Source organism: Citrus clementina, unplaced genomic scaffold, assembly GCF_000493195.1.
Source record: "Citrus clementina cultivar Clemenules unplaced genomic scaffold, Citrus_clementina_v1.0 scaffold_7, whole genome shotgun sequence".
Classification (NCBI taxonomy): Eukaryota; Viridiplantae; Streptophyta; class Magnoliopsida; order Sapindales; family Rutaceae; genus Citrus; species Citrus x clementina.
The window spans coordinates 2036370-2052302 of record NW_006262075.1 but is presented as its reverse complement, the minus strand read 5'-3'; the positions used below and the strand labels follow the sequence as shown (position 1 = coordinate 2052302).

Sequence of the window (15933 nt, the reverse complement as noted above, 5' to 3'; positions counted from 1 at the left end):
ATATGACCCATTGACATCCCTACTGGCGGAGCTTAAATTCTGTTTCTATTTTTAATGAACTCGAATAAAAAAGTGAAACTAAAATGATTTTTACAAGATATTGCTTAGTCACAGGGTGTACTATTTTGCATACGGCGGCCAGATAAACGAGGCTGATTTAGGCTTTTGATAATGCAATGAGTTCACTGTTCATGCAAAGGTCACTTTCAGAGTTTCAGTAACAGAACAAAACCAGATTGTTACTGTGGCAAGTCAAGCAGATCCTGAAACGGACGGCGAGGATTCTGTTTCGTTTACCGAGGGAAATCAGCGAGGCTGACGTCATAAAGACGGCGACGTAGACGCGCCGTGCTTGTGGCGGGCAGGGCCCACAACGATGTCAAGTCCCGTACAGAGCGGGCGAGAGGAAAGAGGACACGTGGACGTCAATAACATGATGTTTGTAATATCAAAAGAACCTGGGTCCCACTGGCATATGACGCCACGTCATACGAACCGCTCTAGCACAGCGGAACTGTTACTCGTCGCGAGTGGGAACATTTATTTATTTTTTTTAAAAAAGAAGGTAATTCTAATTTCTAAATGAGGACACTGTAGATGCCACCATAGGAGACTGATGTAGTACTAACATAGAATAGAGGTCTATTCATCATTTTATTGCATTTATTTAAAAATTATTTAATTAATTTTGATCTGTAAAAGGGACCCACATTAATTTAGGAGGTGATTTTAATCAGCGTTTGTTCTTCTTAAGGAGACTATGCAGTGCTTTTCAATTCTTTAAAGCTACCTTCTCGAGTCCCTCTAGCTCTCACTCTCTGTTATCTCTCTAGCTGAGGCGAATCCAGAATAGCCAACTTTGTGATCCCGTTGTTTCTGGGCTTCTGGTGCTGGGTACTGTGCGCTCTCTCTCTCCCTTCTCTAACTCTCAGTTATTTTTCTATAAAGATGTGTTCGTTCACTTGACTTTCCACAAGCTTTTCTGTCTTGCTTACATTTTGGTGATAATGTGAGTGCAGATTTTTCTATTTGGAGAGTTTCAGCTGGAGAATGGCATATATGTGTGCAGACAGTGGCAATCTTATGGCAGTTGCCCAACAAGTCATCAAACAAAAACAAGAACAAGAAAAACAACAGCAGCAGCAGCAGCAGCAGCAACATCAACAAAACAGCGATCAACCGCAGCAGCAATTCTTCGGCCTCAATCCTTACTCTTTAAACCCCTGGACAAGCAGCAGTCAGCATTCTATTTCGGTGTCCAACTCTCCTAATTTTGGCTACGGTTTCACGGGTCCGGGCTTCCCCGACCCGTTAGATACTGGAGAATCTGGGTTTCCGTTCCCACAAATTGATCATCACTCTACTTCTGGTGGGTTTAGATTCTCTGATTTCGGAGGCGGGCCCGGGGGTGAGTTTGACTCGGACGAGTGGATGGAGAGTTTAATGAACACCGCTCACTCAACGGATAGTTCTAATCTGCCTCCTGCTTGTGACGCGTGGCAAAACAATGCTTCTGATTTCGGGCTTTACGCAACCGATCCCTTCACCAGCTGTCCGAGTCAACTCGGCTCTCCGACCTCCGAACTCAACCGCGTCGTGTTTGCTGACTCGCAGAAGACCATTCTCCCAGCATGGCCTCCATCTCCGCCGCCGCCTCTAGTTCCTCCAGAATCAGCGGTCAAAGAATTAGCCAAACAAGTCAGTCCAAGTCCAAGTCCTAGCCCTAGTCCTAGCCGTGTACCGCCCCCAAACGACGCCGTTGGCGCCTCAACCTCAACCGGCTTTGCTGAAGCTGAATTGGCACAGCCACTAACAAAGGCTTTAATTGACTGCGCTCGCCTCGTCGAATCAGAACCAGACAAAGCCGTGAAGTCTCTTGTAAGACTCAGAGGATCAGTGTGTGCTCACGGAAATCCAACTGAAAGAGTGGCGTATTACTTCACTGAAGCGTTGTATAAGAGATTGACTCAACGAGCGGAGAAATCGATAACGACGTTGGAGGCTAACTGTGAGGATTGCATTCTCTCTTTCAAGACCCTCAACGATGCTTGCCCATACTCAAAATTTGCTTATTTAACAGCCAATCAAGCAATACTCGAAGCCACAGAAAATGCAAGCCACATTCACATAGTTGATTTCGGGATTGTTCAGGGAATTCAATGGTCATTCTTGTTACAAGCATTAGCCAATCGACCAACTGGAAAGCCCGTTAAGGTTCGGATCTCAGGCATACCCGCTCCAGCTCTCGGCAAGTCCCCGGCTGCCTCGCTCCTCGCTACTGGTGATCGTCTCCGTGAATTCGCTGGATCTCTCTCATTGAACTTGGAGTTCGAACCCATTCTAATCCCCATTCGAAAACTCCGGGCCTCGAGTTTTCGGGTCGACCCGAACGAGGCGTTGGTTGTGAACTTCATGCTTCAGTTGAACAGCTTACTAGACGACAACCGGCTTGCTGTGGAAAATGCTCTTCAGATGGCAAAATCCTTAAACCCGAATGTGGTTACTCTCGCAGAGTACGAAGCAAATTTGAATCGGACGGGGTTTTTGGCCAGGTTCAAGAACGCGTTGAAGTATTACACTGCCGTGTTTGAGTCCCTGGAGCCGAACATGACCACGGACTCAGATGAGAGATTCCAAGTTGAAAGACAAATTCTGGGTCCAAGAATTGCAAATTTGCTTGCACCAGAGAAACAGGGAGCCAAAAGAGAACGTGTCGAGGATATCGAGAATTGGCGCATTTTCATGGAGAATTCCGATTTTGAAGGGATACCCTTCAGCCATTATGCACTTAGTCAGGCTGAGATTTTGTTATGGAACTATAATTACAGTCCTCTGTTCACGTTGAATCAGTCTCACGATAACTTGTTAACCTTGTCATGGAAGAAGGTGCCTCTTCTTACCGTTTCTTCATGGCGTTGAATGTTGATCATGATGGTGGGTTTCTGTCTCATTTTGTTCATATTGTTCACCTTACTGATCGGATTTGGCTTTCAGTTTCATTCTCTAGTTTAGTTAATATGTAGTTTCTTAGTCTAGCGCCAACCAATTGAAACATTGCATTAGCATTGTTAACCATGTTTATCCCACTTCGTTTAGCTTTTGTCCTTGTAGGCGTCTTTTGGATGTATTTTTTTGGGTTTTTGCTTACTTTCGATTTTCGAATCCGTCGCTTCTGAAAGCATGACTAATTGTAGTTACAGTGAGTTGGAAATCGAAGTGGAAAATGTTTGCATTACTGTCTCTGTAGTCTGTTCTGTTCTGTTTATAAATTTAAATCTGAATGTGATCTAGCATTTCTTTCTAATTTTTTTTAATGCTCTAGTCAAGTGGTAGTGGTAGTGGCAGTGGTACGGGGAAGCAAATTGATTCATGGCTCAGGGTCAGGGATAACCATGACTTTATTTGTTGAGCTTTCTAAATTTTCTGACATTTTCAAAGCCTATTGACAAAGTACTGCAACTGTGCTATTGTGTGTGTTTTTACCCCTCCCCATAATTTTTCCTGTCTTGCAAAAATTTGTGAAACATGAAAATTTGTCACTGTCTATCTGGTTTTGTGATTAGTATTTGATCAGTACCCACTAGCTGTGGCCTGGTTTCTACATTCGGTGTTTGATGAAGTTTAAACCTGACTTTATCTTTTACATCTAATTAGTTTTGTGATTGTGACATACCCAAAACCCTTTGTTTTGGGTATTTATTTTGCCTTGGCCGTTCAACTCTAAACCTTTTTAAGGTTTCTGTTTTGCTTTGCGACCTATCGCTTTCCATAAACCTATGAATGGAAAATGACCTCAAAAATCTGCATCACTTGCCTTGCTGGCTTTCTTTCCACTCTGATTACTCGAAGCTGTGGGCATTTATTTGTTGATTATAGCTTCAAGGAATTAATGCATCTCGTGCATGTTGCTTTCAGTCTGCAGACAAAAGATATAAGACTTAAGAGGAGCCTAAATATGACAGCTTATCTTTTAGCATCATTAGTGTGTAAATTTGGTGAAGCTAGGTAGGCATTCTCTCCATCTTAGTCCCCATTAGAATGTAACTTGTATTACTTGACACATAAGTTTTGTCAGCTGTCTGTTGAGCGTTCTCATAACCATCATCATTGTACATGCCCATTCTACAAGCAACTTGGGATATGATTTGTTCTCGTAAAAATACGGTTGTAATTAGGTCTTCTATTGTGCTAAACTCGGAGGTGGATAAATGGGTTACAATAAGATTACAAGATATGATGCGCATTGACTTATTTGTATTTGTATGGACAAATATTAAGATGTTTAATAAATGAATCGACACGACATGACATGATAAATAATCTTGTCATGTTTGTGTTGGACCTTCTTAATAATACTATTATACATTTATGGCACTAACTATCAATTAAAATATGGTAATATTATTGAAAAATTAATACACCCACGTACATATTAAACACTAAATTAATTATTTCTATTATATTCATGTTGTGTCATAAATTTATTTATATTTTAATTTTTTTGTATTATTTATATTAAACAGATCAACACTATTAACATTATTAATAAGGGGTTATATTCGTATTTTGATGTTTCAACGCAATTAATAAATAGGTTGTATTTGTATTTATTTAAATTTGACACGACACGATTACACAAATTGACACCTTTAGCTCAAGAAAACCATTTGATTTAGCCCAAATCATATTGCCTCCCGTCAGGTTATCCCCTGATATATCCTAGACCTATTATTATTAGGTCTTCTAAGTCGGAAGCTTTTGTATTCTATAAGCTATCCAATTCAAGTAAAATCATTTGAACATTGGTCGTGTCACAACGAGCAAAATATGTTTCATTAGTCCACGTTTTTAATCTGCTGAATGTTTATTAATCCATGCTTTTATTATCTCACTGCATCTTTAAGTATGCTCTATAGGATATATGAACATCTACTCCATCGTACCATTTTATTTTTCTTGAAAGTTTATGTTTATGTTGTTAACAACGGATGTTACATTATGGTTGAGCAATAATTATCTTTGTAGTGATCCAAACAAATTCTCCGATATGTCTTCATGCGAAGAACATTAAGACCTAAAGGGTTGCATCTTTAATGCACGTGGGGTGAGATATGCTTTCATTTTATGATTAAGGGTGCGTTTGGAATTGAGGTTGGACATCTTAGTGTTTGTTAAAAAATTAATTGCTGTAACTTGAAAGATATGTTGATATGATTTTTTACTTGTATAATGAAAAATCTATTATATCTTTAATAATTTTATCAAAATTATTATTTTAAATTTAATTTACCATATATTACTAACTTTTATTTTATACTTACAGTTTTTTTTTTCACAATAACTATATTTTTAAAATTACAACACCTCAATTTCAAACGCACCATAAAGCTGCAGCCGACCCTCTCCCGGGACCATAACTTTCAAGGAAGAAAAGAGCTAATTCATCCTCAAGCTAAGATGTAGTTGGTGACAATGGACACAAGTTTAAGGCACCAGACCAATGGGCTTAGTTCAACAATTATTAAATCAATCAAAATTGGTCCCTACCGCCGTATCTTTTGGGGCACTGGTCACTGGACAATTTATTATAGCAGAGAACGATCTAGAAGACCAGTGCTACATTATATGATAATCTAACTAAATCCAAAGAAGGTTTTTAAATTTGACAGGAAAAGGTATATATATAATCTGATGAAAACATAAGTAAAACAAAAAAAAAAAAAAGCATTATATTGGTGCATTGAGCTTTTGTGCCCGGAGTTCTCTAAAGACATTTTGGAAGAAATAAAGAAAGAAAAACAGACACGTGATTTTCATACGAACTTTAGTAATTTTGTTTGTTTAAGGCAGCTGGGGGTGTATGATACTGAAACTGAAACCAGAACAGCGCCTGTAATTTCTTTCATATGATAAAAGCTGGCATTGACATAATGTGCCATAGGTCTACTGCTTGAAGGTGCTTTGCTGACGCTGGTGTAGATGCAACGGTAAAATGGTCCCACGAATTGGAGACATATGAGAAGTCTGTATATTCGTTAAAAATTTTATAGTAGGCTGCGCCGCACCCTGAATTACCCTAAGTTGAATGATCTGACACTAGTGGCAGAGGTCGCGGCTTTACACCCGCCAAACTGCTGATTTTCCCTTTTTAATGAAAATTACCAAGATGTCCATCTACACTGCGTGCAATTCTTCAACTCTTTTGGTTTGGGCTCCTCCTCCGATGCCCATTTTATAATAATAGCGATCTATATTACTTGGGATGACGACGGGCAGCATGCAACGCGGGTTTGTAGTTTGTCTGTCAGTCTCACGTTCGCAAACATTATAAAACAAAAAAAAAAATTAAATTAAATTACCAAATTTGCATCATGCTTACAGCGCAGGTACTATTTTATTTCTTCAAAAACTTGCCGATTGCTCGGAACCCCTATTAGTAGCCCTGCGGATTTGTTTTTTTTTTTTTTTCTGGTAGTTGCCAGACTCAAAAATATAAATTACACATTATTGAAACTATAAATTAATAAAATTAGCCAAAAAATAAAAATGACATGCTTAATTCAAATTTTTAACGATGTAAATGAGAACATAAAAATTTCAATATTAAAACAAATACACAAAAGGTGTGTATGGTGTGTATGCCATTTTGCATTACACTGTATTGCATTGTATTAAACATTGTTTTTATACTAACTCATTCTTAGTTGCAAGTTCAAGTTTAAATATGTAAAAAGTAGGAGTTTTAGAATGTATTGAATTAAAATGTTATTCAAATTTTAAATATAAACTTTTATTATTAATAAATTATAATTTATTAAATATTCATTTATATTTATATTTAAATTTTTTTAATTTAAATAATAATAATATAAGATGATAATAAACCTAAATATTTAATAAATAAATGATAATACATTTTTTAAATTTCATTACATAAAATCATTTTAATTTTTTTACTTTAAATACATAAAGTGTATTTTAAATTTATTTAATCATTTATTTTAATAAATAAAAATTAATTTATAATTTATTTTAATATTATATTGTTTTGTAAGATAAAATTATATTATATTACTTTTACAATATAATATTAAATTATACTATATTATAATATGATTTATAATGTTATAATAGCTAATATTAGAGATAAATTACATTATAATATATTATTGTTAATAATATAACGTAATATTGTAATATTTTATTATTTAATGATAGTATATTATTAAAATTATTTTTATATTATAAAATTAATAGCAAAACCGTATATTAATTTAATTTTAATGTTACTATAAAATAATAATATTTTATTATAATACAGTCCATACTAAATCAAACATTATATTGCATTCCAACTTGATGCAATAATATGCCTTAGTATAATACACCATAATGTAATACAACTACCATAGTGACATGCAATATAGTGTGTCAAATATAGCCAAAATGTATTAATCTAACCCAAATTCTCCAATTTAAATACAAAATACACAAGTCCACCACAATTACTTTTTTTATTAAAAAAAATAGACAAAGATCTATAATCCACAAACTAGCATCCAAGAGTAGCAAATATGATCCATCTTGTTGAACATCAAGCTCCAAGCTATAATAATTAAGATTTTTATTTCATTCACCATTATTAGTAGTACATATCCAACATGATTCCTACAATTACCTTACATATTACTTTTATCTTTAATGTTAGGTCTCACTCTTATCTTATATATTTTTGAGAATAAACATTAACATTTAAATTATTTAAAAAATTAATACAGATTAGTGAATACCCGCAAGGATTATTCGAATGTATTTTTTTCTTTTACCCTATTGGAGGTGGATTTTTGTTTATATTATTAAAATTGTCCATTTTCCTATCACAACTAATGAATTTTTTGTGAGTGTACAAATATAAAGGGTCTAGCTATGGTGCAACTGTGGTATCATACCACAGCTGCACCTAGCCATTAGATTCAGCTATAGTACATGTGTGCAGCTAAATCTAATGGCTAGGTGCAGCTATGGTATGGTACCATAGTTACACCATAGTTTTGTCCAAATATAAAACTTCGCAGGCAAAATTGTCATCCCCATTCACAACAAATAAGTCGCAAATATTTTCCTGCTCTGGGATTGCGACTCCTTTGAATTGGCTGGAAATTTGACTTCATATTTCATAGGCCACGCCTTCTGATGGTACGTTTTGTTTAGGCAATTTACTTCACACGGCATTTGTTGACTTTTACTCTTTCAGCTAAGGTGCCTCTATGACTTAGAAGTTAGATAGAAGACCCGATCGAAAATTAGCTCCGAGTCGTTACATGTAATTTGAACCCAACTATACCGCAAATTCTACATTCACAAACTTTCACTAAAACATATTAAAATCTGTCGGTAATTTTCAATTTGTTTCTATCGGCATGTTTTTTTTTCTTTTTCTTTTTTTTGCTTTGTTTCTATAGGCATGTTGTATAAAGGTTCCTGACTTTCTGTTTGGAAATTGGTAATAATGTCAGGTTTTGGGCTTTTGGGTGGCTTCATCTAGCATTAATTGATTCAATTTGGCCCCTCCCTAGAACTCGTTCAAAAACCCCAATTTTATTTTTATAGCTCTTTTCTTAGTCAAAATCACGCGTAATAAGAAATAAATTTAATGAAAATCAAACGTAATTTCCTTGTGCTACTAATTCTTCATGCCCTCGTCATGCGTCAAATACTTTATTGGGCCCTTTTTTGGTTATTAATTTCCCCTTAATTTTTGACATGTTTTTTCGTAGATGAAATAATTGCAAATTTAATAATCAAATTCAATAGATCGGATGAATCTTTTTTTTTTCAATTGTTTTATTTGAAGATTTCATAGTCAACTACATATTTTCTCTATAAGGAGTTCATGTAGCGGGTGTGAAGAGGTTATAACAAAAGGAAAATACATGGATTTGTTAATTAATTTTATATTTTTACTTTCAAGTAATTTTATCAATTAAAATGCTATGATATGAAATCAGGATTTCATAAGGATATTGAAAGGGTGCCAATAGAATCACTCAAATTAATTTTATAAAGCATTTGTACAGGCTTGATTTTATGTGAAGGCAATGAGTTGAGATAGGGGCATCACCCTAAAATTTTTATAAAATCTCTTTTCTATAATTTTAACCTCAATTAAACAAGGTTTAAAGTTGAGAGAAACAAAATCTAATTAAACCCCGATATAATCTTCCATCGATTAAAATAGGACTCTTAGTTGTGGGTGCCCAAATTTAAAAAATTCTCAAAAGAGCAAGAAGCTAATAATTTTTGTATTTTTTTAAAGCTCTAATCCGATTTTGCTGATGAAATTGAGAGGCAGATCACTTAGTGATAATGCCTCGCCTTCTTTTTCTTTCTCTTTGGTCAGAACCTTGCATGATTTTTATCAAGAGTTTCTTGCCTTCTGTAAGTTATTCTTTATTCAAAATTGAATTTGTTGGAGCCACAAACAAAGAATAAAGAGAATGAAATTTATGTAATAAGAGATTATGGAGCGATCTTATCTAGTTAATTATTCTTTTGAGAAAACTAAGCTAGTGAAAACGTTGCAAACTCCAATAAGAGATTATAGGGTTTTGTTGACAAATAAGAAGGTGAAGGTGTCTGTGAAATTGAAATGGGTGTACTCAAAGCAGCGTAATTTTCAGATATGTTTTTAAAAAGTTGTTTGTGCAAAAGGGGTTCTACAAGTACTTTAAACTGGTGCTAATAGCATCACCCGATGACAGTAGTAGTTGGGCCACCATGAAGACTGAAAAGTAAAAGAGAAAAGCTACACAGAATTACAGATCTCTCTATACATATCTTTGAGTCACGTGGCTACATTAAGTACATGCCATTTGTCTCGAAATGAGAAGACATGCAAATTTAACGCTACATCTTTTCACTCCATTGTCTTGACACATGGCATGGGTGTTGCTACGTGTAGAACCAAGGAGAAGCGAATTTTTGGTAGTATTGTCGTAAGAAGAGGATCAGAAACCAATTGATTTGCTAAATGTAGCCCTTGCAGTGGCATATTTTAACTGGTTTATCTCACAGTTAAATTTATATATATAAATACACGATCTCTAGAAACCGCAAGAATAAAATGAATCACGCAATCAGATCATTTCGGGCAAATCCACCGGCCGTTTTATTGTCTTCATTCCCATCTTGCGCTGCCCACAAAGCTTCAAGCGTTGAACTGAGGCAGGTCACTACTTTGTCTAAGAAACCGACTAATCCCCAGAACATGGAGACGTCCCAGAAGATGGATCCCAATAACCCTCAAGAGAAAACTGGGTTAGTTTTATGCATTATTTTGAATTGTTATCTTATATATATACGTGGATAATTGTATTTATTTATGTAAATTGCTTTCTTTGCTGTGTTCTGGGATAAGGGACGTGATGTCTCATTCATTTGGAGAAGGATATGCCACGAGGTCTGATGAAGAAGGATTTGGTGGCATCTATGGCGGCAACCAATTCTTTCCTAATAAAGATGACAAAGATAAGGACATCAATGAAAATCACCCAGGTGACTGATTAATTAAACTGGTCTTTTCATATCATCTGGATGATTTTATTAAACTAATCAATCTTTATAATTTTTGTAACACGATTACTGTTTTGATTGTGTGGGTGTTTTGTATCTTTGCGAAGCTTTTGACAAGAGCCAAGGCAGCGAAGTGAAGGAGAAAGAAAAAGCTAGGCACCAGACCAATGCATCGAACTAAATGGAAAAAAAAAAAACTTTGCCAACCTGTTGGACGGCGTCTTTATATAAATCTACTAGCAATGCATGTAGTAGTGTTTGCTGAATAGCTTAGCTATTATCTAGATTTTTTGTAATCTTAAAGTTCCGGAGGAACATGTGTGTTGGGTTGTGAATCAACTCTTTGCTATTTTCAGCTGAATAACGAAATATGAAATACGAGAATATTAATTTTTGTTCATGAGATTCCCTTCAAAACCGAAGTAACATAAATACTGCATAAGTTGACTATGAACTCAATGAGCCGATATACAGCTCAAATAGACAATCCAAGAATACGGGCATATATGCCTATATATAAGATGTTGGAGTACACCCTTCCGTTCATAAAGTTTAGCATATGTGCCTTTAAGATATTGCATTACGCACCTCGGAAAGCAATCACAAATTCAGAGAGTTTAGAGAACCCTCTTGGGAATGGGATCATACACCAGCCTACCCAATATCTTAGAGGAATGTTAAGATCTTCTGGACAAAATTTCAATACTCATTCTAGAATTCAATTGGTATCTACTCACTAGCATATCAAATATTGGTTTGTTGCACTATAGTGTAAATAAGACTCTCATTGACAGTAAAATAAGGAACACTAGTCATGTACTATTATTTTATAGGGTCTTTTAGGCACATAAGACTAATAGTTAGTCAACTTCTATAGGAATACCCAATTAGCTTACAATTAGCCACTCAAGATATTTTAAAGAATATCTGTGATATAAATGTTACTCTTATGATAGAACTAAAAATTTTCTTAAAATATCCAATTAAATTAGAAACTCCTAAAATATAGACAATTTTGTCCATATTTCTGAGCTAAAAAAAGCCATTTTTCACGGTATTGACAAACTCTTCATTTTTCCTAACCATCTAAATGTTATCATCATCTTTGATCTTTTTATCATGCAAGTAATGGTTTCTTTAATCATCTAAATCTTGTAATAAATTATAGTTTCATGAAATTTAAGATACAATTTTTCGAGAATTGCTATAAACATTATATATTTAGATCTTTTTAGGGGTGCATACTCTGCCCTTAAGACCTTTAGCAACAATACCAAGTAGTTTCTCTGTCGTCTACAAAATCAGGGCATTACAGTTAAGGAATCATATTATACCATGATCATATTTTTAAATCAATAAAACGTGTTTCCGTGGATTTCAAACGCATTGGAAAAAAAAAAAAAAAAGCACCCTAAGCTGGTTCTGATACCAATGCCAGAATATATAGCATGCTCCATGAATTCAAAAACAATTACCTGAATTCTTATCTGTTGCATGTGAAAGTGGATGCGGAAGTGGAAGAACCAAGGTTGAATCACAGTTCAATTTGATGGGAAATCACAAATTCGGAAAGCTTTCTCAAATTACAATGTTAAGACTTACTTGAAATGAATTATAGAGTTCTCAAAAACTATATAATTATTATTTCTCTTGCATTCCTCTCTGCCTTTACCTATAAGGTTGCATTCTTTATAATCCATGCTCTCTGCATCTTGTTACTCTGCTATGAGAGAAGATGAAAGAGAGGAAGAGAAATTAGCAAAATTCAACATCATTCAACTTCCCCTCAACTTTTCTTTATAACTACGCTACTGGTAGAAATTGCCGAAGTGGTATTTTCTTCAATATAGGTTGGATCGGGGCAGCCCATCATGGGCACCCTATTCGACAACCTGCCCAGATCTAATACAAAGTATGGTTCAGACTCCAGAGTTTTATCAATCACGTAGTACGTGTCAGATCTGAAAATTTCCCATTTCAAATGAATCACCGCTCACTACGCGTCAAAATCCTAGCTTGTGAATCCAGTAACAAAGACAAAACTGTGCCGTTTAGATGTCAGCCTGCAATTGGTATCTGGCTATGTCCGTTTAGATGTCATTGATTGGTTTTATAGTTAACTATTTTCACGAATTTATTTAAATGTATATCAGTTCGGATTATAAATAAACTTTTCCCTTCCTTGTATAAACAGAGCATTACTGTTAGTCTGAATCCTATAATTAGGATTTATACGAACATGTCCATTTAAATCTTAAGCCAAGTTTTCCAATCTAGTTGTTTCTGTTTTATTTTAGAGTTGAAATATTTTTTCTACTTTATCGTAACTGTGTTTAGTGTTTATTAGTGGGTCGTCAGTTCTTTGTAAATTCAATAAATTGTTTTACCCAATATATGTATAGGCCCAACTCATATTTATTTTTAAATTTACTTTTTATAATTTGGGAGAGCTTTGACCACTTCACTCTAGACCGTACCTCAATTATCAAACTGTCAATGCCTCGTAATGAGTTTTCAAAATTTATCATCAAATTAAATCCTAATTTTCATTTATTTATTATTTAATATGAGGGATTGGAACACGAATTGAGTGACATTTTAAAATTGAGATGCTGTTCTGCTTGTACGGGATGGGCTTTACAGTTCCTGCCACAAAAGGCCACAATAAAAAATCTCCTTCCAGTGGCGCTGCAGGCGCGCGCGTTGTGTTTCACATGGTCAGCTCAGCGGCTGATGTGTATCCAGCTCAAACGAGGCGGTCAATCCTAGACAAACACAAACACTTCACCGAACAAGGCACGTTAGATGCATCACATCCGTCGATCTGACATCTACTCTTTCTTTAATCCTGTCCGTCCGTTGCATTCAACAGATCATATATTAAAACAAGGCTCCTCTTCTTTATGTCATTCATTGGACATCGTTCTTTCCGTTTACCTACCGCTATTTTGATCTTCTCTGCTTTCGTTTCATTCAGTTTTATTCTGATCAACCGTCGATGGCTTCTAGTCTGTGCTGCTTGCTCTCGGATTCTGTCCGATCGTCTGGCGATCTATGTTTTGATACCAGAAAAATACTTTGCTCCTCGCTCTCAGATTCTGTCCGATCTTCTGGCGATCTATGTTTTGATACCAGAAAATACGTATTTGAAGGCATGGCCTTGGAATTTATCGAAGGTTTGTAGCCGGATTTGATCTATTTTCGTGTTATGTATGTTTTATATTTTCTGATGATGTTGTTGCATCTGTAGGTTCATAGATCTTATGCGGATCTCTTATCGCGGCTGATAATAATCGTCGTCAGTTTTATTAATGATGGCATATGCCGGTGACAGGTAATTTAAATTTAAATTTTAAGTTACTTTATGTTATGATTAACTTTGAAGTTGATTTTTGCTATTATATATTCATGTGCTTGGTTTTTGCTTGCGTCAGAGCGGGCGCGTTGTGGATGGACGATCTTACTGATAGCTGATTGAAGCTGCTGAAATCTCGTGGAATTGCCATGGCACATAAGAACGATGTCGATCTATGTAAATTGAGTGGAGGAAATCGAAGATCGAAGTTGAATTGTCTTGTACATGGATGTATAAGATGTAGGGGCTAAAAAGGCTCCTGAATTGGTAGAGCTGAGTGAACCCTGGTTAATCTCTGTCATCCGACCTTTGCCATGCAGGTGCGCTTGCATGGCAGGTCACCCCATATTCTTAATAAAAATTCGAAGTTTTCTGGTTTTCGAGGGGAGATCGCACGGGGATTGCCCGGGTTCTCCCCTCCGCTGTGCCTGTGTCTTCCCTTTTTTTGTTCTCTTTCAATTTTTCGTGCTGCCCAATCCACATCATTGGCTATCGTTAGCTCAATTGCAGGTAATATTTACATTTAACAAGTCCGTTGGAGGTATAATGCAGTATATAATGCTTCTGCAATCATTCATCTTCAAGCAGTTGGTACAGAGCTTAAAATTATGGTGTATTAGGTTTTGATTATCAAGTATATCTGACTATGCATGTATGGATATTTCTTATTGACAGTTAAAACACAAAATTTGGCAATGAGGAGTTCATGGCAACATCGTCTGACTTTTGATTTTGAAAGGTACCATGAAATTTGGTTTTACCTATGATGGATGGCCGGTATGGTGTATACATATATACACACACCTACTTTGGTGTAAAAGGCATATATAACCAACATCACATAATTCCCTTTGATCTCATATGTCATAATTACAAATTGCAGAATCATTGGTCTTACTACTCCAACTGTACTGAGATGTGTCAGCAACCAATTACAATGCTAATAGTTTCAGCAAGCAATAGTAGTCCTCTTGCAACTTCAGAACTTTTCCATATTCACATCTCAATTGCACTCACGAAATTTGCATAAAAGTTTTGCATATGAAGCAATGTGTCATTGCATCCTTTGTATTATTTGTGGCATTATTCAGATGATGAATTTGATCACTAGTTCGTTATTCATGATCAATTTTCTAAACTATCTTATCAAGATGTTTAGTTTACGATTTTGGTTGTTTCTTTTGCTTTGTCTATTTCTGTTGAAAATTGAGACTACCTTTCATTTTCAAGTTAGACATTGTGGAGATATCAATTTGTGCCATTTTATTTTTGTTATTGATGGCTGAACAAGATATTTGGTACTCTGTTGGCTTGTGTTGCCGCGTAAATTTTGTCTTGATATGTCATGGAGAGTGAAGAATGTCCTCAAATCCAGAGTTCAAATTTTTTGAAGCTTCCACCAAAATGTATTCCATGTTGAATTCTGACGGATTAATGCTTGGGATAATCTGAAGTTGCAGTAACTGGTCGGCAGGAGTTTTGTAATAATAAATGATCGATGGGAAGCTAAAATTATTCTGTATCAATGAATGATTAGCCTGCAGAGATTCGTCCTTTTTGTTGCAGCAGTCTTTCTCAGTGACTCGTCCATATTTAGTATTACCAGTCCAGCACTTTGAGGCAGTGTGCTTTATTGAGGTGATTTAATCTTATTGGAATCCATTTTCAAGTGTTCTAATTTTAGTTGATCTTTAATTTATGAACATGCAAGTAAATGGTTTGGTTATTGCATTCCTGTAACTCGACCATCTTCTGGTTTTATTTTAGATTTTTTATATGTATTGACGAATTCAAAATTTGGTCCTCTTCCATTTTTGGTTTCATTTTTTCCGTTGATATTCACCGTAGCATGTTGTCGCCTCTTTTAAATCGTTACTCAGCATCATATTTTTTTCAATGTCATTCTGAACTGTTTTATATAGGCCATTAGTTAATTTTCTGTTACAAGTTCCTTTAACTAATATTAATATAGAGTTTCTTTGCTCATTCATTTATTTTAAGTGAGA

General features: G+C 35.4%; 2 protein-coding genes and 1 long non-coding RNA gene across 3 annotated transcripts; all 3 read left to right on the top strand.

The window, feature by feature from the left end:
• Positions 1-594: 594 nt before the first annotated feature.
• Positions 595-3240, top strand: LOC18037057 (SCARECROW-LIKE protein 7). The gene is made up of 2 exons (XM_006425623.2): positions 595-894; positions 1020-3240. Exon 2 carries the CDS (start codon positions 1051-1053, stop codon positions 2917-2919), a length of 1869 nt encoding a protein of 622 aa, XP_006425686.1. The 5' UTR covers positions 595-894; positions 1020-1050; the 3' UTR covers positions 2920-3240.
• Positions 3241-10109: 6869 nt separating this feature from the next.
• Positions 10110-10972, top strand: LOC18037186. Its single transcript, XM_006425622.2, has 3 exons — positions 10110-10317; positions 10418-10554; positions 10680-10972. The coding sequence occupies exons 1-3, from the start codon at positions 10124-10126 to the stop codon at positions 10751-10753; spliced, it is 405 nt and encodes a 134-aa protein (XP_006425685.1). The 5' UTR covers positions 10110-10123; the 3' UTR covers positions 10754-10972.
• A 2500-nt stretch (positions 10973-13472) lies between these two features.
• On the top strand, positions 13473-15731 carry LOC18037037. The gene is made up of 3 exons (XR_002904576.1): positions 13473-13748; positions 13823-13906; positions 14007-15731. It is a non-coding gene; the product is annotated as an uncharacterized LOC18037037 (long non-coding RNA).
• Positions 15732-15933: the final 202 nt, after the last annotated feature.

Coding starts and splice junctions, on each gene's coding strand:
- LOC18037057 (XM_006425623.2), top strand. CDS start 1,051: ATGGCATATATGTGTGCAGACAGTGGCAATCTTATGGCAGTTGCCCAA.
- LOC18037186 (XM_006425622.2), top strand. CDS start 10,124: ATGAATCACGCAATCAGATCATTTCGGGCAAATCCACCGGCCGTTTTA. Junction 10,318..10,417: donor AACCCTCAAGAGAAAACTGG/GTTAGTTTTATG, acceptor TTCTGGGATAAG/GGACGTGATGTCTCATTCAT. Junction 10,555..10,679: donor CATCAATGAAAATCACCCAG/GTGACTGATTAA, acceptor ATCTTTGCGAAG/CTTTTGACAAGAGCCAAGGC.